The sequence below is a fragment of the Centropristis striata genome, chromosome 8, assembly GCF_030273125.1.
Source record: "Centropristis striata isolate RG_2023a ecotype Rhode Island chromosome 8, C.striata_1.0, whole genome shotgun sequence".
Lineage (NCBI taxonomy): Eukaryota > Metazoa > Chordata > Actinopteri > Perciformes > Serranidae > Centropristis > Centropristis striata.
The window spans coordinates 11,765,360-11,792,986 of record NC_081524.1 but is presented as its reverse complement, the minus strand read 5'-3'; the positions used below and the strand labels follow the sequence as shown (position 1 = coordinate 11,792,986).

The 27,627-nt window shown below is 37.1% G+C and overlaps 1 protein-coding gene across 3 annotated transcripts; it reads left to right on the top strand.

Moving 5' to 3' along the window:
* The first annotated feature begins 1,337 nt into the window (after window positions 1-1,337).
* pklr (pyruvate kinase L/R) lies at window positions 1,338-26,605 on the top strand. 3 transcript variants are annotated; one of them, XM_059340058.1, is made up of 12 exons: window positions 1,338-1,531; window positions 7,473-7,637; window positions 9,084-9,175; window positions 9,275-9,406; window positions 14,564-14,750; window positions 17,378-17,651; window positions 18,326-18,476; window positions 19,255-19,407; window positions 19,511-19,677; window positions 22,110-22,176; window positions 25,907-26,021; window positions 26,130-26,605. In XM_059340058.1, the coding sequence occupies exons 1-12, from the start codon at window positions 1,501-1,503 to the stop codon at window positions 26,234-26,236; spliced, it is 1,641 nt and encodes a 546-aa protein (XP_059196041.1). In that variant the 5' UTR covers window positions 1,338-1,500; the 3' UTR covers window positions 26,237-26,605. The 3 variants fall into 3 exon arrangements, with proteins under 3 accessions (XP_059196041.1, XP_059196043.1, XP_059196042.1); XM_059340060.1 differs by lacking the exon at window positions 1,338-1,531 and adding an exon at window positions 1,660-2,778; XM_059340059.1 differs by lacking the exon at window positions 1,338-1,531 and adding an exon at window positions 5,237-5,976.
* Window positions 26,606-27,627: the final 1,022 nt, after the last annotated feature.

Below are 27,627 nucleotides of genomic sequence, written 5' to 3'. Positions count from 1 at the left end.
GTGGTGATATATGTAATAATGATTGAGTCTCTCTGAGATTAAGAACCACAAACTAAATGTGCAATCTACTCCATCTGATAATAAGTTCAATGTCTAATCTAAAAAAGGTGTCACTTCATCCACTTACAAAGCGTGTAATTAATGGTTAATAAATAATTTACTAATACTTTGTGGATCACTCATAAACCATTATAACTTCCGTTGGGTTGCCAGGTTTGGGCTGGTGTTAATACTTCTAAATTATGACACTTTCTTTGTCTTTTTAAGCTCTTTGGTTCATCTTGTGGATTCCTCCAACAGACTGATTGATTTCTGACCTTCACCGCAGAACATCCGGGACAGAATTAGTATATGTGTAACTTATTAACATTTATAACTGCTGACTTGAATTATTGTAAGAATCATTTGTCACTGATTTATTAACTTTTGACCTAGATCATTCATTTAAGAATTAATTTGTCTATTTATATTTAAAAGAGTCAAATACTCAAAAAACACAAAAATTGTATAACTTGCATATAGAGTAAATTATGTATAAAGCTATTGTGAGGAGACAATGTGAAAAAAAGAATACATAAATAAATAAATACATTTTAAGAAAAACTATACACAAATAAAAGAAAATAATAAAATAAAAAAGAATAACTCACAAAGAGATTAAAACTGGTGCTTCTACCTCATCTTTACACTATGGTTTAAAATGTATTAATTTTACAGTTCATTTTACAGTTATCTGATCAATTTTTCATAAAAAATGAAATAATTAATAATAATAATAACAATAATTTCTGTCTATAAAAAGGACAGAAATTAGTGAAAGACAGCTTGTCTCTTATTAAAAGTGAAGTCTCCACATGCTTTGCAACAATATAAAACATAAAAGCAACAATTCCCCACATTTGAGAAGCTGGAAAGAGCAACTGACCTGAAAAATGAAAATATAATCAAAATGATGGACAATTATTTTTCTGCGGCTCAAATAAAAGACAGATCATTTCAGCACAATATATTCCATCGTGTGGAAAAAACTTCAAAGTAAAATATTCTGCATGCGGTTTGGGGTCAATAGTGCCACGAACTGAGGGTTAGGGTTACATAATATCAAATAGACAAATCTCACTTTGAACTGCAGTGCACCCGGATAGTTTAGGGTCATCACTGTCACATAGTGGGTTTTTTTCTTCCATTTTTAGCATCATCTTGGCCCCGTCAGGCTACTGATTCATCCAGAACCCTCTGTCTGTTGCAAACAGTGGCCTCACTCCAAATGGTGCGAGTGGGAGGAGAGATGAGGCGCAACAGAGGGGTCAGAGTGTCACAATGAGGGGAAGAAAGTGAACCAGGCTCGTTCAGGTGTCACAAGACTCACAGAGGTGCGCGACCTGAGCACAGACGAGGATAAAGGCAGAGGAGGGAAGACAGAAAAATTACAGAATTAAAATAACTAAAATAAACCAATAGGAGGAGGGACTGTGCTGTGGAGTTGGATCTTATACAAAAATGGATAAAATTAACGATTTGAAAAATAATGGTAAGTGGACCAATTATTGTGTTTTATATTCTGAATGCAGAACAATTTTGATCATGCACCTTCTGCATGATAAAAAAAACCTTAAGATGATCTTTTAGGGACTAAATACCTGGATTAACTGTTTAAGTGAAGAACAAAGGAGCTTTTGTGCAGTTATTTAGTCTTGTGGATAATAATTTGTCATTTTCTAATACGGTTATGCAACATCAAATTGTTTCATCATGTATATAACCCAGTTGTAACTTGTAGGTCAGATAGTGCAGATAAATGTGTCATTTGTCAGATGCTTTAGAACTTTAGTGCAGTCAGAGCTGGACAAATATCTGGCCCTTTAACCTTGAGTTCGCCGGTCCATGGCACGCTGACCTGCAGGAATGTGACCTGCTGCTAACAGGCCACGCCCATCACCTGCCTCACCTCTCTTATCAGATGTAAAAATGGTGCCTCGATGGATGTTTCACAACCCTATTTTTGACCTGCGTTATTTATAGTCAGCCTTCCAGTAACAGGTACCTGCATCCTTGTGTGTGTGCGTGTGTGTGTGTGTGTGTGTGTGTGTGTGTGTGTGTGTGTATGTGTACACTCTGGGATGTGTCAGAGGAGCATCTCAGTGGGACATGTAATGATGTGTGCAGCAGTGCGGCAGAACTGGGTCACAGGGAGGTGGAAAAAGAGAGAGAGAGGAAAAAAGACAGGAAGGGAAAAGGAGAGAAAACACTGACAGCTACTAAATTCAACAGGATGGAGGAGCTGAGTTAAAAAAATAAATAAATAAAATTATAACCCTCTCTGCAGAGGGTTTTAATTTATACCACACAGTTAAAACAGGACACGTATTAAAAGGCATTGGTCAACAAGGTGTTAAACTGCAACAGTATTTTTTTTTGTCTCCATCACATCTCTATAGAAATCTTCCTTGTCAGATTCTTCCTCTCTCCACCTCCACCTCCTCCTCCTCCTCTCTCTCTCTCTCGCCTTTGTCCTCACCTCTTTGCTCCTGTTGTGCCGTTAGCCGCGACCTTGTCTGTCATCTCCTCCTCCTCGCTGGTCCTTACTCTCTCCTCTCCTGCAGTGGCAGAAATTGCAGGCTTCAGTGATTGTGACATTCTTTCAAATGGATGCCATTGTTCTGCCTCAAAGCCCCTTCAACCCGGTACCACAGAGCTTTGAGTGAAAGGCATCAGCTCCTTTTAGTGGTCTGCACTCAGGTTGGTGACGGGTGGTGTCACTGAAAGGCTTCACGAGGAGTAAGTGAAAGAGGGTCATAAAATATATATTTAAAACAAATATTTGTTTAGCTTAACCCATAAGAACCCATGGTGACACCTGTGTATCAAAGACTTTAAATCTTCTAGAATCTCCCATATTCAGCTTTATGCTTCACCTTAGCTCATTAAATCCCTAAGCGACGTATACTGTGTGACTGGAAACAGAAATGTGTAAAAGTAGCTCATTTTAAAAAGCTTATTTTTGTTACGAGACTAAGTTTAAACCCATTTAACAATTCTAATCCGTTAATAGGGTGTCCTGTGTTGCATTTAACTTGTTCTGACCTAATTTCTTGAACAAATTAAAGTCACAATTTTGATATATGTTGTGGAGATGCAAAAGAAAAAGGCAAGTTTGTGTCTCTGTAAGCAGAAAATGTGTCTAGTTTTTTTCTATTTTAAAATAAAAAATATCATGAACATATATACCATAAACGCCCATTGTAATGTATATGTCACATCACAGATCTTTGACATTTAGGGGTAGTATTTTTTTTTTAAAACATCAGAAATGGGAAACACATCCTTTAAGGATAACTGGGTCTGGGTTCTTATGGGCTAAATGTGCTTGTCAGTAGAGAAATTGTTTGAGTGGGTTTTTTTCTGACCGTTATGGGATTTTTGAGACTGATGCATATATTGATTTTAGAGGGGGGAAATTCATTGATAACCGATATGGGGGCAGATGTAGTGATTTTTTTGGAGCTGGAATGAAAATAGACCTTATTATGTGGATTGTGCTCTGATTTTTCACCACTCAGAGTCTGCAAATGTACCCAGAGAGCTACTTTCTCACACATAAAACTTAATTAAATAACATTTATTATTGTTATACATTGTTATAGATTATACAAACAATGTATTACATTGTCAGCAGGTTCTATAAATGATAACTGAGAAAATAAAGAATAAATAGGAATAAAATAAATAGCAAAATAAACATCAATACTGCTCAGTTTCAGTAAATTGCTGACTATATATATAAAAAAGAAATAAAATATTAATAATATTAATAATAATAATAATAATAATAATAATACATGTTATTTATAGAGCGTTTTACATGGTACTCAAAGTCACTTTACAGTTAAAATACGGTAAAAAAGCAGTTATAAATAAAAACAAAAAATGTAAATCAAAAGCATTGGTCATAAGTGCAAACATCCATTGTAAATCATGCCAAGCTAAATTCTCTGTATTATAAATTGTGTAAAAAAAACTCCATATCTGCAAATATCAGACTTTGATAGGCTGATAATATCTGTGAACTGATATATCTGCCAGACTCTATAGAGTAGTGGAGGGAAACACATTTTCTCACAGGTTGCACTTTTCTTTTTACGTATCACAAATACGTTTCTAATCAAAGTCCACATGGGGAGGAGGTCGAGGTGGACTTCCACCAAGGAAACTGCTAAATGAAACCAAAAGTTTATATATGCAAGATAAGCTGTGCAACAAATGCACATTTTGATCTTTTACTAAACAAAAAGTAGTTTTGATTCAATGCAGGTTTATCACATGTCACGGCAACCATAATTCATTACTTATATTATTTTATTTATTCCTCTTTTTCCACATTAATTGTTTTCTTCCAAAAAAAATTCATGACTCTAAATATTATAGCTTGTTGAACTAAAAAGAAATTAATGTAGGTTAAATAATTGAATGCAGGTTAAACAAACACTATAATTTCAACTTGTTCTCATACTTGAACTGTTGTTGTTTTTCAATGATAGTTTTCACACTCATCTACAGGAGCACATCAATACATTAGAATATGATGGAAAAGTCCATTTCCATTAGTTCAAGTCAAATAGTCCCAACCAAGTACTGAGTCATATAGATGGACATACTTTAGAGGCCAACATTTCCATATTAAACATACTTTTTAAAATTGGTCTTTTGTAAAAAAAAAAAAAAAAATTTGAGACACTAAATATTAGGTCGTCATTAAATGTAAGCCACAATCAATATAATTAGAATAAATTAAATAAATGAAGACATGAAATGTTTCATTCTGTGTGTAATGGATCTATATAATGTGTTATTTCCACTTTTTGAATTGAATTACTGACATAAATAAACATTCTATGATATTCTAATTTATTGAGATGCACCTGTATCACATGTTAAACACTGCAACCATAATTCATTACTATTATTTACTTATATTTTTTAATATATATTCCTCTTATATTTCCGCATTCATTTTTTCCCTCCTTTTTAAGTTTTTTTTTTTGCAGATTTTTTTTTCATGACTCTTAGTATAATAACTTGATGAAGTAAAAAGCATTTAATGTAGGTTAAATAATTGAATGCAGGTTAAACAAACACTATACTTTCAACTACTCCTCATACTTGAACTGTTGTTGTTTTTCAATGATAATTTTCACACTCATCTATCCATGTGTCATTCTCTCATGGAGAATAATTCAGCACTGAGAAGATGACATGTCACTCCAACACTGACAGCCAAGTCAGCCTCCTTTCTGAGCGTCTCCTCTGAGAATCACGACATCTCAGTTTGTCTTTACTCCTTCCTCTACCAGCCTCTCTGTCCCTCCTTTTCCTCAGGCTCCTTTATTGTCATTTCCCATGCAGCCACCAGATGTCCCCAGTCTTTCCCTCCTTTTCCCGGTCACCTGACTGCCCCGCCCCTCTGCTCACCTGTCCCCTCTGTCCTCATCAGCCCTGCAGATGTTCAATCAGCTCTTTCCTCTCGCTCCTTGCCAGTTTGTTAGCGTTCCAGTATCTTCTTACCAATTAAGCTGTTGCTTTCAAGCCTCTTTTATGGAGCTTCATGGACTTAATATTCCCTGCTAAGCCCTTTTTTTGGATTTGTTTGCCTCTTTGGAGTGAATTTCTACTTTTGAGGTTTTGACCCTTGTCCTCCCATGATTCTGTAAGCCCACGTAGTCTCCACTGGGTCCCTGTTACCCCGCTCACACCAGCCGTGACATCTTGTAATACTGTTGTGGAGACCTTTTTGTTTCTCATTAGTTTCAAATGTCACCATACAAACCCTTTTTATTTCCTCTACATGGCAATAATATCAGCATTCAAATCAGGTCTCTGTTGATAAAAATCTGCTGAACTGCAGTGTTTTGTTTTCATGTTTCTGACTCCTATGACTCATAAATCTTCATGACCCCTCCACGCTGTAGCTAATGTCAGGTCAGTGTCTTTGTTCTTTGGTGTGTTCTTGTGCTTTTGTGTGCACATTCTCTGCTGCTGTCACTGCACATTGAGAGGCTGTGGTTGAAAGCTGACAGTTTTATCTCCCTGCTTCACACACAGGCCCAGCAGAAGTGTTGTTCTTTCTCCTCATGTAGGGAGACCAGCTGTGCTTTAAAGGTCACAGAAACACAAATGTTGCATTTAAATGTTTTATGCTACATGTTAATGCTTTCTCGACTTGTATAATATATTTTGTTCTGAAAGGTCATTCCTCATCATGAATTAGTTTTATTTTTGGAACTTTAACTTGAGATTTGAATGCATGACTTTTACTTGTAACAGTTTATTTTTTACTTCTGCTCAAGTAAAATATGAGTAATTCTTCCACCACTCTCGGTAGATGACACATACTTTAAAACGAAATCCTAAAAAAACAAGTAAAAGTTAAAACATCTGGGGCGTCAAGGTTGCTCACACTGGTATATCGCTTACCACTAAGGCTGAGTCCTTGCTGCGGCGGAGCCGGGTTCGAATCCGGCCTGAGCTCCCTTTGCCGCATGTCCTCCCCTCTATCACCCCCTTTCACTTTCAATAAAAGCATAAAAATGCCAAAAAAATAATCTTAAAAAAAAAAAAAAAAAAGTTAAAACATCTGAAAGTCTCAAAAATGTTTGGTGAGGGTAATGGGGAATAATAATAAAATTAAAAATAAATAAGACACTTGGATGAATTTTATAAAATGATTGGTTTTAGCAATGAACAGATATTCTATTAAATATTCATACTTTTTTTTTTTTTTTTTTAACACTGCCAACATTTAACAATGCACAACATGACTTTGATTAAAAGTCACCCGAATTAAGAAAACCTCGGTGCACATCAAGGCATATTTATTTGTAGCTGAGACCTTTCAATTGCTGGCTAGAATAACATTCAGGTACATCTCAATACATTAGAATATCATGTAAAAGTCCATTTCCAGTAGTTCAAGTCAAACAGCCCCAACCAAGTATTGAGTCATATAGATGGACATACTTTTCAGAGGCCAACATTTCCATATTGAACATACTTTTTTTAAATTGTTCTTTTGTAATATTATCATTTTTTTGAGACACTGAAGTTTAGGTCTTCATTAAATGTAAGCCATAATCATTATAATTTGAAGAAATTAAATAAATTAAGACGACAAGAAATGTTTCATTCTGTGTATAATGGATCTATAAAATGTGTTATTTACACTTTTTGAAATTGATTTACTGACATAAATAAACTTTCTATGATATTATAATTTATTGAGATGCACCTGTAAAAGACGCCAGAGAACTACAACGGAGAGTAAGAAGCGTGCCAGCCCGCCCTGCGCTCTCCTACACAGAGACATAGAGTTCTCTCAGTGTTCAGGTGTTTAGTTAATTTGTATTCACAGGTGGAGTTGGCAGTAGAGTTTTCATGACTGGGTTCACCCCGCTGACAACATTTCTCCGTCACTACAGCTCGCATCAGGCGCTACTCTGAGACGATGACACTGCCGGACTCTTTCATCCAGCGCCAGCAGCTGGATGCCAGCATGGCCGACACCTTCCTGGAGCATCTCTGTCTGCTGGACATCGACCAGGAGCCAATCACAGCGCGCAACACCAGCATAATCTGCACCATCGGTGAGTGTGGCAACCGCTCGCAGACAGTCAGTCTCAGTTTCAAGTTTGTTTTCTGGCAACTGTGTGTGTGTGTGTGTGTGTGTGTGTCATCACTGGCAGTGTGTCAGACAGACAGCCAGCTCCCTGGTGCTGCTGGGTGGCCACCAGATTGTTGGCAGGGTTTCATTCTCAGCTTTTCTTCTGCCCAGAACAAAAGAGAAAATAATGAGAAGGAAATACAATTTACAAATTGCATCTTAGTGATGAATCTCCAGATTATCTGCTTTGTTTTTTCACAAAGAGGCTGGTGTCCAAAGTGATGAAGCAGCAGGTAGATGGACCAACCAAGTCAATATTATATCAATATATTTTTGGCCAATAAAACATTCAGAAATAGTATATATATAATATATATATAATTTATTTAAAATAAATTAAACAAAACAATATTAATAATATTAATATTCTAATAGAATAATTCGAATTAAATATTTTTTTCTGTTCATGCATCCAAGTGTTACAACATCTGTGTTTTTTTTTTAGGTTTTTTTTATGTGAAGCACTTTGTGTTACATTTCTCTTGTATGAAAAGTGCTATACAAATAAAGTCTTATTGATTGATTGAATATTAATAATAATACAAATTTGAATGATGCAATATAACAATAGAAAATAATAAAGTAAATTAAATAATAATAAATAAAAACTAATATAAGTACATAGAAATAGTTTGGCTTCTGCGATATCTTAAAACATATAGTTTTATGTTTTTCTATGATATTTGTTTTCAGTATTCTCTTGTATCTCACATCAAATTGTAGATTCCTTATCCCGTAACTTATAATCTCCTTTTTTTTTTTGATTTTGTAAATTGTGTCCTTCCTTTTCTTTAGTTCTGGTGCTCTGGTCTTTGTTATCTCAAGTGCTGCTGCTCTTAGATAGCTGCAAAACCGGACAGGATAAGGACAAACAGTCATGGAAAAAATTATTAGATTATAGATTTTTCTTCAATTTCTTGTTCATTTTAATGCCTGGTACAACTAAAGGTACATTCGTTTAGACAAATATAATGATAACAACAAAAATAGCTCATAAGAATTTAATTTAAGAGCTGATATCTAGATATTATCCATGGTTTTCTTGATAATAACCACAATCATTATCAAGAAATCCATGGGAAATGTCTAGATATCAGCTCTTCAATTCAACTCTTATGAGCTTTTTTGTTGTTACCATTATATTTGTCCAAACAAATGTACCTTTAGTTGTACCAGGCATTAAAATGAACAACAAATTGTAGAAAAAATGGTCTAATAATTTTTTCCATGACTGTATGTCTGTGGTTGACACATTCAAAAGCTTATTTTGTCAGAAAATAAGCTGGAAAAGCTGGAATCAGGGTCATTTTTGCTTAAGAAAACTCAGCTTTAATGTAAAATTCCCTTTCTCTGTCTTTGTTCCTTTCAGGTCCTGCATCCCGATCGATCCCCAAGCTCCAAGAGATGGTCAAGGCAGGAATGAATATTGCTCGTCTGAATTTCTCTCATGGCTCACATGAAGTATGTGCAGTACTCCTCCGTTCTAACTTACACACATGTTTGGTCTTCCCTCCAGTCGTGTATTGATTCTCTGTCTGTCTCCCTCCATGCGTCTGTCAGTACCACGGGGAAACCATCAGGAACATCCGAGAGGCGGTGGAGACGATAACCTCTGACCCCTTATATTATCGGCCGGTTGCCATCGCCTTGGATACGAAGGGTCCGGAGATCCGCACCGGATTGGTGAAAGGGGTAAACATGTTCTGCTCCATCTGTCAAACCGTCTAATCAACCGGTCACATTCAGTCGGCTGTAAGAGCTGCTGGAAACACGTACGCTGCTTTGAATCATCATCTTTTCTTACCGGCTGTTACCTGCTTTTTCTTAAACATTTTTTGCAGAACAGCTGGTTGTTTGTCCTCATTTGCTCTTTCATCATCATCATGTTTTGTTGTTCTTTGTGCTGCTGAGGCATGCCGTCTGCTTTGCTGAACAAATAACTCCAAGCTCTTGGAAACCTCTTCATGCTTTGATTAGCTTACAAAACGCTCTGCATGATATTTGAGCTGCACGCTGATCTGGTTGTCTCTTCTAAAATATGTTTAGTAGCTTAATTGGAAGATAAAATACTCTTAGACGGTTTGTATTATTTTTGTTATATTTTTATCAACTAATTATAATTTCTTGGCCTTCTATATCATCATCAAACAATGATTTGGGTGTTTTAGCAGTTTTACATTAACAGGAAGAACATTTATTGATAGACAGTTGTGAAAAGTAACTAAGTACATTTACCCAAGTACTGTACTTAAGTAACAATTTGAGGTACTTGTACTTTGCATTAGTATTTTCATGTTATGCTATTTGGTACTTCTTCAGCACTACATCTAAAGTAAATATTGTAGTTTCTTCTTCATTGCATTCATTTCATAATTTCATAAAATCTAATTAATAACACAAAATATAAATCATTAAAAAACATAAACATAAGATCAGACTTTATTTATCCCACAGTGGGGAAATTTAGTTGTCACAGCAGCTCAAGATACAGACACATAGATATTGAAGACAGAATAAGAATATAGAAAATAAGACATACAAATACATTTCTGCTATTTGGCATTTATTGTTATGATATATTTTAATCTGTTTGTTTGTTTTCCTGAAAGTATTTTGCATTTTACAGATATTACACATTGGAGAAAATATATTTTAGCATGTGAAATAAGTTGAATAAGTTGTTGCATGTAGTAGTATGAACTTCAATAAATACATATATTTAAATATATGCAGAGATATACACAGTATAGTATAAGTGGTATATGACATATATAATATAGGAAAAATAGAAACATATAAAAATCTAGATATAAACTACCCATCAGGAAATAAAGTAATTCAAATTAGCTACACCTTCACCAGCTGCAGCATCAAAGTGATGAACATATTAGTGCATTAATGATCAAATTATGTAACATATTTTATTCTGAAATGGATCATTCTTCATAATGAATACTTTCATTTGTGGCGCTTTTACTTGTGATTTTGGCTGGCGGACTTTTACTTCTAACAGTTTATTTCTACACTGTGCGAGTGCTCCTTCTACTTAAGTTAAATACCTGAAAATTTACTTAAACAGAAACTTATAAGCAGCCTTTTTGTTTTTTTTAATGATTAAACATTTTATTGCTTTTTCGGCATATAAAAAATCATTACAAACCAACCAACAATATACAAATTTAAAAAAATAGAAAATAAAATACACATTCGTCTTAGCAGTGAGTAATATAACACAATGTTCATCTACTGGACATAGACAATTATGATGCACAGAGACTGAGGATGCATGGATATCAACTGTTACGCTGATCATCTCTACCTATTTCCAGAGAGGAACCCCACATATTTCTGAAAACGTTTCAATTTAATCTGCAGATAAGCTGCTCAAAAGAAGCTATCCCAGCAAACTCATCTCTCCATTCTTTGCAGCCAATTTTCTCTTTTCACTTCCAATGACTCAGCACTTCCTGTTTCCCATTAAGGAGGGCTAGTTTCACAAAAAACCACAAATGTGAAAGCAACATTCATAATGCTGCTAATACTCAAAGAGCTCTTTTTCCAGTATGTTGTTAATACATTTGACAATAACTGATTGCAATAAAAATAGCAATTTGCTTTGTCACAGTTGCTGCTGTATAAGAAACAAAAAAGTAAGTCTGTAAATAAAATAAAGATGAAAAAAGCATGCTGCACTAAATAAAGAAAAATATAAAATGCAAATGCAACAATTTTTATGTAAATAGAGATATGTACAAATAAAAATGTGCAAATATTGACATACATTTTAAGTAAATGGAACAAAAATGTCAAAACAAATTGAATTATTGCACATGATTTCTATAGAAAGTCAGTATTCCACAGACTAATTATAATAAATAAGTTATGAATCGCGGTCATAGCTGTTGACGGATTAAATGTACCATTTCACGTTCATACAGTCATGGAAAAAAGTATTAGACCACCCTTGTTTTCCTCAGTTTCTTGTTCATTTTAATGCCTGGTACAACTAAAGGTACATTTGTTTGGACAAATATAATTATAACTACAAAAATAGCCCATAAGAGTTTAATTTAAGAGCTGATATCTAGCCATTTTCCATTGTTTTAAAAAAAAATAATTTTGGTTATTATCAAGAAAACCATGGACAATGGCTAGATATCAGCTCTTAAATTAAACTCTTGGGAGCTATTTTTGTTGTTATAATTATATTTGTCCAAACAAATGTACCTTTAGTTGTACCAGGCATTAAAGTGAACAAGACATTGAAGAAAACAATGGTCTAATGATTTTTTCCATGACTGTATATTATGTCTTGTGGACCAGTGTGGCCCTATCTGTGTTGCATCTCCAGCAGGCAGCATCCTCCCTGTGAGATCCAACTGTGACATTTTTGATGGAGTCCAGTAGTTTCTATTCATTTTTCTAAATTAAATTAAGCGTGTGTGCATGTCTCCATGACTGCAACGCTTTCCTCCAGGCTTCATGTGAATAGATGTCCCCAGATCTTTCTCCCATGTAAACTTGCTGTACAAGCAGTTGTTTTTAACCTAAAAGTAAGACGACAACTGTAGAAAGTAGTTGACTTATTATGTGGGGTATAATTATTACCAGTGTTGGGAGGTACTAGTTATGTGATTAAATTGTGAAATAAAGTAATTGGTACGTGTTACAGTAAGTTGAAAAAGAATGAAATTAAGTTATTTGCTAATCAAAATGTTGGTGATTACAAAGAACATAAGAATATATATAATTTAACATTCATGTAGTTGTGCAGGAATGCTTTCTTTTGTCATTTCTGGACAACAACGTGGGTCAACAAAGTCGTTGAAACAATTTTTGAGGGTTTTTTTTAGCAACACCATCAGTCACCTTCGGGTCTGAGCAGTGAGGTAAACCAGGAAGTGCCTTAAGCTGCATTCTACCGAAAATTCCAGCAGGGGGCACTTACGGCGGCTGCAGAAGCATTTGGGTCCATTCATTTTAATACAAAATGAGGCTTTGTTCTCACTTGATTTATTACCTCAGAATTTTTTTTAGGACAACACTATGGGCTCAATCACTAGTAAAAAATCTTCTTCAAGACAATTTGATGTCAATAGTGTAAATAATGGCCCCATTTGGAAAAAAATACAAGATAAAGAATCATATGATTTGGGGCGTGGCTACCTTTGATTGACAGGTCACTAACAAGGTGAGCCGTCAGAGTCATCAGGAGAGAAGAAAAGCATTGCGTATAAGAAAAAGAAAAAAGTACTTTTACTGGTTTGGTCTCATAACTTTGACCCTTTCACACTGTATTTTCACTTAATGACAGTTTATTTGAACGTTTTGTTCATTAAAAATGTCTTGTTCAATGTTTGGTTGGACTACAAGGACACTCCAAGGAGTCGCTGTTCATTTTTCTTCGGTATGTAACGTGCATTTAGTTTTTGTTTTTTGCTAGCCAAAACTAACATCCCAGTTGATGCTCCAGTTAATGCTAACATGAATTAGCAGCGACTTCGTTCAGTCAGGTTGAGATGTCGAGAGGCTGTAGTCCAAATATGGTCTGTTCCCCGTTTCCGAAAATACTGAACTTGATGACTCAAACAGGCAGTCCACAAACCAATGGGTGACATCACGGTCACTACGTTCATTATTTATACAGTCTGTGGTCGTATGACGGCTTTTGATGGACTGTTTTTGATTGGCTCTTTTGTTTGAATTTGCACCAGCGTTCATCTGAAAATCAGATTATTTGATTAGATTCCAATGAGCAACATGAGTCCGCCATGCCTGCAAACAGCCAAGCCAAGAACTACTCTAAGTGTTGGAAATTCAGTAATATTTTCTTTCTAAAATCAGATCAGGGCTCCAATATTACTGTACAGTGTAAAGTTTGTTTACCGGCATGTGAAGTTTGACAATAATCAATTTTGAGTACTGTTGTGAGGTTTACACTGCCTGGTTTAAATTTGTTTGAAGTACTTGTCAGCTTTAAAGTGCAGGATAAAAAATTGTTAGTAAATCTAATCTAATCTAAATCTAATAGTAAATCTAATATGTTACAGGAATAAAAATATTTGCATTACTTATTACATTTTTAACAACCCTATTTATTATTTATTGTTTATTATACTATTACATTTCTAAAGTACCCTTCCCAGCAGTGGTTGTACAGTTGAATTCTGCCACGTTATCACCATCACTGGTACTCAGAGCCTCTGACGTGAATTACCAGAACTATTCAGCCATCATGAACCGCGCTGGCGTGTTGAAGCTTGGCATGCCATTAAATCAAACAGTCAGTCATGTGTCTGGACAGTGTGTTGAGTTGGGTCGGGCAGGGTTCAGCCCGGCTCTGGCACAGGTTGTGGTTTTGCAACAGCAAACAGAGAAAGATTCTCTCCTGGAACAAGAAAGCCAAATATTTGATCTTTAGTGTTTTTTGGGGTTGTTTTTTTTGCACAAGCACCAACAAATCGATGTACTGTATAACTGACAACATCAGAACTTGAAAGGTTGCATGCGAGTGGAGAATGTATTTATTCAGAATAATAGCAGAGCATGAATTACAGCTTAACAAATGTCTCAGTTTGTTGGTTCTTATGCTCATTGCAAACAACAACAGCTGTGTCTGTGTGTAGACCTGTTCCTGCAAACATAAGAACTTAAAGAAACTGCACCACAGGTTCCACCTTCACAGACATGACAAAACATGCATAATGTTCACATAAAGATGCTCTTTAATGCATTATTTTATTTTGTTTGCACATGTGACCTTAGTTGTCTTTAAAATATGTGTAGATAAAAGAGATGATTATGGTGTTAAAGGCAGCGTTTCTATCCACTTTCTCTGTATGTGTGTAGAAAGTGGAGGAGGAGGTGGAGCTGGAAAAGGGCAGCCATGTCCGTGTGGTGACAGCAGAGAGTGAGAAAGACAAGACAGACGGGAAGATTATCTGGGTGGACTACCCCAGCCTGCCCAAAGTCCTCAAAGAGGGAGGAAAGATCTACATTGATGACGGCCTCATTGCACTCAAAGTATTAGAAATAGGTAAAACACATTAAGTTCACTATAAAAAAAAAACTACGTGTCTGCTTTCCTGTTATTTTCTTGCTTTATATATTTGTAACTCCCTCCAAGCACCAGGCAAACACAAGTTGGTTTCTTCCAACTCATTTATTTTGAGTGTTATTCTTCTATCTCAAAATCCACCTTGAAAACTGCACATAAATAAACGGTTAAATCAAATTCAATTAAGATTACATTCCACAAAGTAAAATACAGATAAATGAAACAAAATACCTCTTGGCTGCATGCTAAATCAATATAAAAAAGCTGATACGGATAGAAAACAGATAAAACAATATGCAGAATAAAGAAACACATTCACACAGTGGTGAAATGTAACTGAGAACATTTACTCAAGTACTGTACTTAAGTACAATTTTGAGGTATGTGTACTTGAGTATTTCCATTTTATGTAACTTTTTACTTCTACATTTTAGAGGCAATATTGTACTTTTTACTCCACGGGCTGACAGCCTTAGTTACTTTTCAGGTGAAGATTTAACATGAAAACCATAATAAATTTATAATGATTTCCCACTTTTATAAATCAAACCACATCACAGTGAATTAAGTAGTTAGAATTATCCTTACATTGACGACAGTAAAAGACTGCTTACATAAATTCATGAATAATGATAATGCGACAATAATAAAACAACCTGAGTGGGGCCATTCTGCATAACGAGTACTTTTACTTTTGATATATTGAATACATTTTGATGCTGATACTAAGGTTTTGAATACAGAACTCTTACTTGTAGTGGAGTAATTTCACAGTGTGGTATTAGTACTTTTACTGAAGTAAGGGATCTGAATACTTCTTCCACCACTGCATACACGTACATATTATTGAACATTCTCATACAGTACATACTTACACTCCTTAATTATAGTCGATACAAAATAGCATTTGTCCTATTTTCTATTTTGGTGCTGCAGCACATCCATTCATAGCAATAATGTACAAAAGACCACCTTAATTGCTCACATAATGATCGGCCCTGTCCGTCATTCTGAATGAGATTTCTTCAAACGAAGCAGCTGAGCTGAGTAACCTGTTCATGAAAAGACTGTTTCCCAGGAGTCTGTCAGCCTCTGAACAAAATCTGCTTCCCCACCATTGTGCTCGTCTGGATCATGTCTGAGGCTCCACAGTCTGTGATAATTAGTGGGTCACCTACAGTCTGGGATGGGAATCAGAATTATGACTTGAGAAATCACAAATATATTTAAGGACTCTCCTCAGTCTGAACTAAAATGATGAAGTATATGCTTACATCTGCAGTCTGCATTATCTCCTGAAAGTTTATTGTAATTTAGGCTGCAGGCAAAAAAACAGACAACTTGCACTTGTCAATTTCGACATTTTGGGCTATTTTCTTTCTATATCATGTAGTGGGAAGAAAACATCCAAAATACACATTTAGGTGTTTATTTTACTACACTGTGTCTATTTGGGTCTGTGGATTTCTCCTTAATTCACCAAAAAGTGAATGCCTCAAATAATGCCTCATTTGCATATTTAAACAACAGACATTTAAGACATCTTCTAATCAAAAAAACCCTGTACCCTATTCACCTGTAGTGTCTTGCAAAAAATTATTTTTATCATACAAAATTAGTTTTTGTTATACTATGAGCCAGAAAACTCCACTTCATTTGCACAAACATGCACCAAACCTTCCAGTTTCAGTCCTATTAATATTCTGAAGGTTTTTTACTGTGGAGTTTTGTCTGTGTATCATTCATAGCCTAATTTATAAAACATTTTATTCCGATGAAACATTTTCATGGTTTTGGGGAGATAAAAAGGGTTATCCAAAATTCCTTCTGTAAAAACCTTTGATTCTAACATATCAACAACATGAAACATTAATTCAGAGCCTGGCTCCAATTTTCAGATTTCTGTTTTAAAATTTTAGCAAATCAGCAAGTGTTGAATAAGAATTCATATAAGATTTGCATAGTTAAACATAACATTTTAGGGAAAAAAAAGCTTCTAATACAGGACAAAAAGGATTGTCTTAATCCTATAAAGCCTGAACCATGAAATAATTGGAGTGTTAATTGAACCTGATGACAAATCGTAATAAAAATAACTAATTAAATATCAATTTGCATATATGAATTCAAATTTTTTTTTATCATATTTGATACATCAGGTCTTTTTGTGCAGTTTGTTGCTCACAGTTTGTTTTTCTTGAACTAACAAAAACATGTAAAACTTTAAACTTTTACTGTCCTTTCAACATTTTCCTCAAACATCTGCTGAAATTAAGTTTTCACGTAATTGATCCCTAGTGGATTATCCCGGTACTGCATGTATCTAATTGTATACATCAGGTTTTTCAGGGAAAAAAATATCACACTGATGATGTAGAGGTCTCAAAAACTCATGTATCAAATATGATACACTTATAGGGCTAATGTAAGTAATCAACAGGTGAAGTTTCATATTGATATCTAGTTAAAGTTTTTAACCTTTTCATTTCCGTCCTGTCTCCTTTGAAGAGATTCAGTAGAATCGAGACTCCTTTATTACAAACAAATGTATTTTTGGCTGTCTTCAATCAGCTCTGAGGACAGTTTAATGAACTCCTCCTCTGCAGGTCCTGACTGGGTGGACACGGTGGTGGAGGCCAACGGGCTGCTGTGCAGCCGTAAAGGCGTTAACCTCCCTGGCTGCGACCTCATCGGCCTGCAGGCGGTCAGTGAGCGAGACGAGGCCGACCTGAGGTTTGGGGTGGCGCAGGGCATAGACATAGTGTTCGCCAGCTTCATCCGCAACGCCCAGGATGTCAAAGATGTGCGGCGAGCTCTGGGGGCGCACGGACAAAGCATCAAAGTCATCAGCAAGGTGGAAAGCCGGCAAGGCGTTCAGAAGTGAGTCGAAGAAAATTCTCGAAACCATTCCTGTTATTCTGAGCAGCCGGAGGCAGTGAGACTGAGTGACAGTGATGGATGGACACATGTCAGCTCTGGATTTTACACATCTACAGTGTGATAAGCGATCTGTGTGACTGTCTGTGTGAATTATAGCTGCCACTTAATATATCTGACACAATTTATGTCACAGCCCTCTCATGTCCTTACTCATCTCTCGGTTTCTCCTCTGGATTTCTCGCTGGATGCTTATATCGTTAAATTATGACTGTAATTTAATTTTTTTTTTTTTTAATTTTCTTTTCTTTTGATCAGATCATAATGATTCTGATGGTGTGTGCTAACATTTGGTGTGAAGTCTCCTGCAGCTGTATTTTGCACTGACATTTGCATTTGTCCTCGTTTGCAATGCTCACACATGCACATAGATTTAAATCACAATGCAATGCCATCCCGTTTTTTCAAGAAGCTGTTAGCAAAAGCCATTTTTGCAGATGAAGACCTGCATTTGAATAATAATAATATCACACAGACATAAACAGTATCGTCATCATTTTCCTGCCTCTGCGTCTTCATCCCTGCTCATTTCTCCTTTTGTGCTTTTCTCCAACTCATTTCTACCCCAAACTCTCAATCCTTTGCCTCCTCATCCCCAACCCTAATCTGCCTGTCAGCTTTGAAGAGATCCTGGCTGAGAGCGACGGCGTGATGGTTGCCAGGGGCGACCTGGGCATCGAGATCCCAGCTGAGAAAGTCTTCATCGCCCAGAAGATGATGATTGGACGCTGCAACTCTGCCGGCAAGCCCGTCATCTGTGCCACACAGGTCAGGGACGAGCACAGAAAGCAATGCAGAAGAATAAAATATGCAGATTCAGACTCTAACTACAGTGTTATCCAATCAAATGTCAAACGGGTCCAAGTTAACCAACATTTAAATCTAACAGGCACACATTAACCTTGCACTCCTACATAGTGTACTCACACAAACACACACTCCCTTGTCCAATAAATTCATCCTCAAAGATGCACACATTTCACACCCCTTCCACTAACACAGACACACACACAATCCTGCAGCCATGTTGAGTCACAGTGCTATATCTTGTTTATGCTACAGCTCCTGACTCAGAGCGACAGCGTTATAGCAGGTTTGCTACTGAAGACCTGAGCCCACAAACATCACCCACACATGAACTAATCAGCATTAGCAGCAGCGTCTTAACTACTACAAAAACGCCGCCGTCTCTAGGGCGATGCTGCAGGCGATCTCATTTTCCAACTGTCTGCCCTGCTTATTGACTCGTACTACTGAGTCTCCGGCATATCAATAATGATTTCACAAAGTCATACTCGCCCGCCTCGGCCTAAATGATCTCTTATTTCTCCTCGGCTACTGACCATCCATCCACAAAGCCATTACCTCCTCCCCTCCCTCTCTCCCTAAAGCCTGTTTGCCTGGCATTACTTTCTCATCTTGGACAAAAAGTGACGTACAGAGTGGCTTATTTTTCATGGATTAATTGATCGAATCCCTTGACAGTGCCTTGTGGAGACTTCTTGGTTGCATTTTAGAAGACTAATGCGTGTTTATGTGTTTGTAGATGCTGGAGAGCATGGTGGCCCACCCACGGCCAACCAGAGCGGAGGGCAGTGACGTGGCCAACGCCGTGCTGGATGGAGCCGACTGTGTAATGTTATCTGGGGAGACCGCCAAGGGACTGTTTCCCGTGGAGGCAGTTGCAATGATGCACTCGGTGTGTGTGTGTGTTTTCTGTGTGTGCATGACGTCCATTCTGCTACATTATAGTAGAGCCCTCTGATAACGGCTCCCTCCCCCTCCTCGTCTCTGTCTCTTAGATCTGCAGGGAGGCGGAGGCGGCCATTTTCCACCAGCAGCTGTTTGAGGAGTTGCGTCGCCTCACCCCTCTCTCCTCTGACCCCACAGAGGTCACAGCCATCGGAGCTGTGGAGTCCTCCTTCAAATGCTGCGCTGGGGCCATCATAGTCCTCACCACCACCAGCAGGTGTGTAAAGAAAGCCTATCACCAGACTGTGTATGCTTAAAGAAATAGTTTGACTTTTTGGGAAACATGCTTATTCATTTTCCTGCAGAGTTGGACAAGAATATTGACAGCACTCATAATTTTACACGTAATATGTAGGTAACGAAATCCTCACTAACATGTTGTATCTTTTTTGATTCGTATTTACAAAAAATTAACCATAAAAATTGCCTTCGGACTCAGCAAGGGCCGCTTCCTTTTTTTTAATGCAATTTTTCTATTTATCTTGCAAAGAGAGAATGCTACAAGAAAGCAAAAAGGCATATTTGTACTCCTTAAAGGCTTGAGAGAGATTGTCATTCCTGAATGTGAATTTAAAGGTCTGCACCAGGACACAAGCTTCAATCTCCCACATTAATGTCCGATGCTCTACACGTCAATCCACCAACCACCATAACCTTCTACCTGGTACATGCTAGAATGGATGGTCTGGAGGGACGAATGGTTATAATCAGAATCAGACTATTTGTTCAGGGAAAAGGAAACATGTACGCAAAACAGGGATGACTCAGTCATACGTCCCTCCGGACCTCATCAACCCTTCCACTTCTTGACATACAGGCCATACGCTACGTCCTGTATTACCACTCAACGTTGGCATTGGGTAAAAATATCAAAGCGCTGAGTCATCCCACTTGAGTGCATTTCTGTGGATACATTGCATTCACATACAGTAGACTCATTAGTTGAAGGGTAGGGCTCCAGTAAATTCACTGCCATTCATGGTTTTGAGTTTCTATTCTTCTCCCTGGACAGACTCTCTTTTAATCTATATTTTGAATCTCTTTGAAGGCTGGAGCAACAGATTCTTTGTTCTTGAGAGCAAAGCTGCAGATTGAATATTGCAGTTCTGTTCCTGCTTTCACATCCTTAGGGGAGAGTTTTATGTTGACCATATTGTGTTCCACTTAGAAATATTGTAAACGCCCCTGCCTGGCAAAATAAATACTTCTCCACGTTGCGCACACACACACACACCCACACACACACACACACACACAGTATAGATATACTACACATGTGACTGCATATTTGAAATGCTAGCATGCATGAACCCAATTATACATACATACATACATACATACACAGGCTCCACATTCAGAGAAAAATGAGAATATAACAAATGCAAATCATGCAACTGCATGATACAATTAAGCAGTTAACATCCTCCCATGCTCTTAGACATATACAGCCGACCCAGCTGACCTTTTTGTTTTTTCTATTATTCAAGGTTGCAAGAGAACAAGATGAGTCCACAGAGATGCTATCAGCTCTGTGAGTCAGTACTAAAGGCACAGCCGTGCTTTGAGCTGAATGCTGATGTAGACATGCCAAAATGCTCACAGTGACAAAACTGAACATACTGATGTCTAACAGATGCAATGTTTGCTATGTTACAAGTCTTAGTTTAGCGTGTTAGCATGCTCACATTTGCTAATTAGATGAGAATATCAAAGGATTGGACACATTTTGACTTAACGATCAGATTAGATGAAAAGATAATTTAATCTGCAGATGCTTTGGTTCAAAATGAATCCAAACTTTTCTATGGATGTTAGTTTTTAGCCACAGCAAGGCCATTTGCTAGAAATGCCTTTTATTATGTAATGGAAGCAGTTGTTGACAAATTTCAAAAATAGATTTCAAAAAAAATTATGAATCACCACAACCAAGTCATAAATCTGCACAAGAGATATTAGGCTAATGGGTCCAGATTTGCTGCGGACAGACAGACAGACAGACAGACAGACAGACAGACAGACAGACAGACAGACAGACAGACGCATGCAAGCACACGCCCACAAAAGCACGATCCCCTCCGGGCTTCTTCCTTGCAGCGAAAACTATAAATGTCAACCTCATGCCGGCACCAGGAAAAGTGAGGATCATTAGGATTCATCCTCTGGGCCCAAAATTTAATGGCAATCAATCTGATAGTTTGTTGAGATATTTTAGTCTGGAGCAAAGGTGAACCAACTGACGGAACGACAGAGCCGTCCCTAAAGCTGCGCTGCTAGCTGGGCCGAAAGGTGACTTTGAGGGAGAGTTCATTATTCTGATGGCAGAAAATTCAGTTATAAAAATGGCTCAACTGACTGGTGCCTCAATAAGAGCATGACTAAAGTGAGATCTGCGTGAAGATGTAAGGGAAACACGACATGTAGGATTCCACCATGATCAAACATTAAATGAGGGATTACGTTTTAGTAGAATAATGTTCATCTCTTCAGTGGCGGATTTTATTTTTGCCAAGCAGCATTGAAGCTGTTTTGGCAGCTGGAGCAACTCTTAACTAAGACACTTCATGTTGGTTTTTCACCTGTCTGTCCATAGAAATATTGTGCCAAGGCTGAAAATATATTTCCCTCCTCCTTTCCTCTTTTTCTCTTCAGGGCAGCACATCTCCTGTCCAGGTACCGCCCTCGCTGTCCTATTATTGCCATCACCAGAAGGCCTCAGGTACAGTCTGCCTCCATGAACCGGCAGTGCATTTGTCATGCCTGAAACACAGTGACTCACACTTTTTTTTTTAAAACTGAGCAGTGCATGACATAGTCAATATTTGCTCTCACTGTCTGTTTCTGTAAATGGTGTCAGCACTAATGATGCCGGATTGGTCTGAGCTCATTTATGTGGGATATTTTACTGGAATGTGCTTCTGTTTATGAGACAGTTGTTTCTGGTCAAACTGCTTTTAAGGTAGATCATGATTATTTTAAAGTCATGTGGAGTTAATCCATATAAGATCTCCCCTCCACATGCTAAATGCTCCATGTAGAGGTCAGAGGTTCAGGGTTAGATTGAGAGCAACACATCTGGACCAGGTGTGGACACACCTGTGACCCTACTCATGATGAAAACCATAACATCTCAGATCACAGGACGGTCATTTTGAACGTTGAAAACTGTAGAAACCCACAGAATGCTCTCTTTTGCTTTTTTGCTCTTGAGTTTTTGATATACAAATTATTGATAGAATGATAAAATATGATATTTACATTAGAAATAAAACAATATCTACAAGAGAAAATTAGAATTGACATTATTTTACGTGCTTCATTAAAAAAGGACAATATATGCCATTTACTGCTCTATTTAGTCTAAAACAGCTTTTTATGTTTACATAAATGCAGACATTTTTTAATACTGGTGGGGAACCTAATCATATATGTTTGAAAACATTCTTGAACAAAACAAAGTAAAGCATTACTGAAACATTTCTAAAATAATGCCAATACCATTATAATCATAAGCTAATAGAGAAGTTGGTAATTTAAACTATTATTGTAAATTAACCCATTTTATGCAAATTTGGTAGTCTGATAGTGTTGCTGAAGATTTTTTCTAAACCATTCAAATAGAAAGTTTAGTCCACAGGTATGGAAGAAATATCCTATCTTTATTCAAGAGCGTAGATTTTCAGTTTGAGAGCATGATTTTATTTCTTTTCAGTGAAACAGCTCCTTCACATGCTCACATTTTGTGCTCGCACTCAGATGTCTACACTACAATAACTCTTTATAGGATTACGTAAGATCAATTATTCATAAATATTCGCTGGCGTCTTAAATAGGTGGTAATTCAAATAGCTGGCTAATATGGTAAATTGGTGTATTTTGAGAAGCGGTTTTACAAACAGACGATACCCGCCCCACACTCTAGCTGCCTCCCTATTGGCTGGTGAAACACTATTTTAAGCGCAAGGAGGGACATCCTTCAGTCTGAGCAGTTACCTCAACCTGAGGGGACGTGCTGAGTGCGAGCACGAAAGTTTTTAGAGCGCAGACTTTAGATTTGAGCAAGTGGACTTTAAATCTGAGCGCTCACAGGACATATGTGAATGTGAGCAAAATGTTTGTGTCCAAGAAGAAGAAATGTGAACACAAGCAGGTGATTTTTGAGTTCAAGCAAACATTTTGAAAGAAAGCAGCAGAAACCTGAGTGTGAGCACAAAATGTGAGAAATCTGAGCACGAGAAGGAGCTGTGTCACTGAAAAGGAATAAAATCATGCTCTCAAACTGAAAATCCAATCAATCTTCAATAAAGATAGGATATTTATTCAGGCATTAAAACCAAACATATTGGCTTCCGTCAAATAGTCAAAACAAAGTTTCATGTCATTTTCGTAACATTGACCTCATAGGAAAACTTAATGAGGTCAAGAGAATTTATATGAAGAATCAGCCGTGGTGTTCAGAGAATCAGACTGTGCTTACATTGAGCTACATAATTATACAACAACAGATGTTATTGAAGTGGTTTTGGTTTTTGGTTTTGCAGCAGTGAAATGTGAATATGTGACTGTTTAAATGTGAAAAACTAATATCCGTCTGGAATTAAAAGAAAAAAGAACAAAAGGCAACCAATCATCAAAAGTGAAATGAAATGATCGTCATATTAAGAGTGATTGCTCACACTCCCCCACTTATCATGGCTGCCACCTAGATACATACGGCTCATTTCACTCAGTTATATACTCACTTATATAACCTTTGGGCTAAAATATCAGTGAAAGGAAAATTGCCCTCACAGTTCTGATGAATCAATGTATCCAAACCTGTTGGTCTTGACTCCTCAAGGAGTCAAAGAGAACCCCTTAAAATCACATACTTCTACTACACAAAATAAATTATATATATTTTTTGTTTTTTCCCATTTCTGCTGTTTTAATATAAATTATGCAAGCTTACACATATTCATGTCCCTAGGAATCCATAAAAATGAAACAATATGAGAAGCAGAATAACTCTTTGCTTGAACTAAACATAATTTATTTTCTCACACCCTGTGTTGAGGGATCTCAAGTGCGGATTACCATATTTATTTAATATTTTCACAAACCAAAAAGGTTACCAACCGATGTATTAATGGCAGCCAAAGTCTTTATTTCCAGATAGACCCCTTATCAAAACATGTCACGCATGCACGTCGGTTGCAAAAGGAAACAGAAGTAGGATTAATTCACGAGAAAACTTTAATCAAAGGAAGAATTGTAATCTGTTTTGAACAAGTCATGTCATGCCGTGGGCTGCCAAACCCGAAAAAGGTACTAATAAAAACTTTAATTTGTATAAAAATAAATAACATTATTATTTTTAATTTTAGATTAGATTAGATTTTATTGTCCCCAGGGGGAATTCATTTTCACAGCACTGTACATTTTAACAAATAACACAGATGATCAGCTGTAACATCACACAACAACACATGGCAGAGAAACTTGACATGAACATAACATTCTGTGCTCATCGCGCTCTTTTGTTTAGAGCAACAATGGCTGCAGGGATCAGGCGTTTCTCAAGGCGAGCCTCTTTACACCTTATGGTTCTGTACCTCCGACTGGAAGGCAGTGGGGTGAGGAGCTGGTTGAGTGGGTGTGTAATGTCCTGGTCTTTTGTGGTTGCAATGCGTGAGATGGCCCAGTTGTTCAGTTCTGTGAGACTGAGTGTTGGGAGTCTGATTATTTTGGCAGCAGTGTTGGTGATGCGTGTGAGTTTGGCCTGGTAGGTGACAGTTAACATGTTGAAGATGAGGGGAAACATACATACATACGTCTTTTGAGTTTACGGATTACAGACAGACAAACTTACAGATACATTTTTTATACTTGCCTATCCCCGAGTGACGAGACAGCATTTCGACAGTCAAATAAAAAAAAAAAGCCCTGTCAGAAAATAGGGAGTTTCCTTCGCAATCACAGTGTTATTAGCGCCCTTTTTTTTTTTTTTTTTGCATCTGGCATGCGCGTGCATTGTCAAAGTTTGTTTACGAAAAATGGTCTATAGAACTGCTCTAAATCTGTTTATTGAATCACCATACACCTACATATTATAAAACTATTCACCTAAAAATACTGTGTATACTGCATTATAATTCTATTGCACTAAGAATATGATTCTCGTATCATTATTATAATGAGTACATCTCATTTTTGCATTTATGTATTTTTTCCTATATTTCGTCACTATATTACCTCTATAACTTATCTCCCATCCCATCCCCCTTAAGACAAAGTTTTTTTTTAATTTGAATATACTAATTAATTTATACTAAACAGTTAGTATAAAGTTAGTAGTTAGTAGTATACAGTTAGTATAAGTTGTAGTTATTTCACTTTGCGGTAGAAAATGGGACAAATATTTACTACACGAAAAAAAACCCTTGTGAATGTATCTCTCCTCTCCTCAGACGGCTCGCCAGTCGCAGCTGTTAAGAGGAGTGTTTCCTGTCCTCTTCCACCCTCTGCCTGCTCCCGTCTGGGCCGATGATGTTGACAACAGGGTCAACTTTGGCATGGACATAGGTGTGTGTGAGCTGTTGATGTGATTGTATGCCTCCAGAAGTCTGCTCAGTCATTTGCTATGATACTCTGTTACTCACACACCCTCCTTTTTTCCATCCACCGCTTCAGGGAAAGCGAGAGGATTCTTCAAGTCGGGCGACATGGTGATTGTGGTGACGGGCTGGATCCCAGGGTCCAATCACACAAACATTATGAGGGCGGTCAGTGTCCCGTAACAAGCTGACTGGACTAAATCTGACTGACATGCTGACGTTTACAGTCAATATCACTATAAAGTGCCTTTTGGTGTCATTATCAGAATTTCTCAGTCATCATGAAAATGTAATAAAATAATGAAACTCTGTCTCAAAGGCACCTTATAGTGATATTGACTCTTTAAATGTGATGAAAACCTGAGAACGACCCCTTTTTAAAATAAAACGGTAATTACTGTCACTTGCAGATTCCCATTTTGGCAGCAGCATCATTGTTATTTAAAGCTTTAATGGTAGGGAAACACTTCTCACTGGTCTCATGAATGTTGATTTTCTGTTTAAAGTGTCTTAATAGCTGTGACTCCTACCAAATAAAACTTGAATCATTAAGTTTAACGCTGTTTCGTGTCAAGACTTTTACTAATGGAGCCGTCCAGCGTCTCCTTTCATCTGTTTTCATCATTTGTGGGAGTAATATTGAATAGAAAATGAACATTGTCTTCTCGCCTGCCATTGTCGAAGCATATCATTGTCAGTCGCCTTTATAGAATATGAAGATAAGGCTTTTATTCTTGGCCATAGTCCTGAGCTTATCTCTGTGATGGCATAATTCTTTTGGCTATTATGAGCTGTGCCGGGAGATGCATCCTTTTGTCCAGTGAGATGACCCAGATGCCGACATCTGCCTACTTTTCTCTTGTAAACTAATTATATCTGCTCCTGCGTGGGGCTTTCTCATGTCTGACAATCCTTTATGGGACTTCTTTGCCTTTCTTCTCCAAGCTTCTTTCTCCTTTAGCGTTTACTTAACAGCTCTGATGTGTCTCAAATCCTCCTCTCTTATGTCATCTATACTCTCTTTCTGTCCATAGCATCCATTTTCACATTCATAGAAGGAAAATATCTGTACGGAGGCACTGAAAGGCAACTGAGAAAGAAGAAATCTGGTGATCTATTTCTAAGTCTGATCTAGATAATTTTCTCTCCTGTGTTTATGATTTAAGAATAGATAAAACCACATGCCAGGTGGTTCTTTTTTTGTTTGTCTGGGTCATTTTTCTTAGTATTTGTTGTTGTAATATTCACTTCAGCCACAAGAGGCTGAAGTGCACCATGACCCCATGTTCTAAATATGACTAAAAGCATTAATGTTTTCTTCCAGATGAGCTCTCCAGTAAGTGAGACATGAAAGAAATGCTACATAATTATAACTCCTTGCACTACAATAGCTGTACTATACCAAACGTATGGTATAGAACGACTTGATATACCAGAAACGGATATAGTATATCAAATGCAATTATGCCCAAATTACCAGAATGTCCTACTGCATTTTCTCTCTGTCTTGTCCTTTGGGGCTTCCATATATCTGGATGTTTGTCTTTATGATGATCTTTAGAAGCATATGGGTT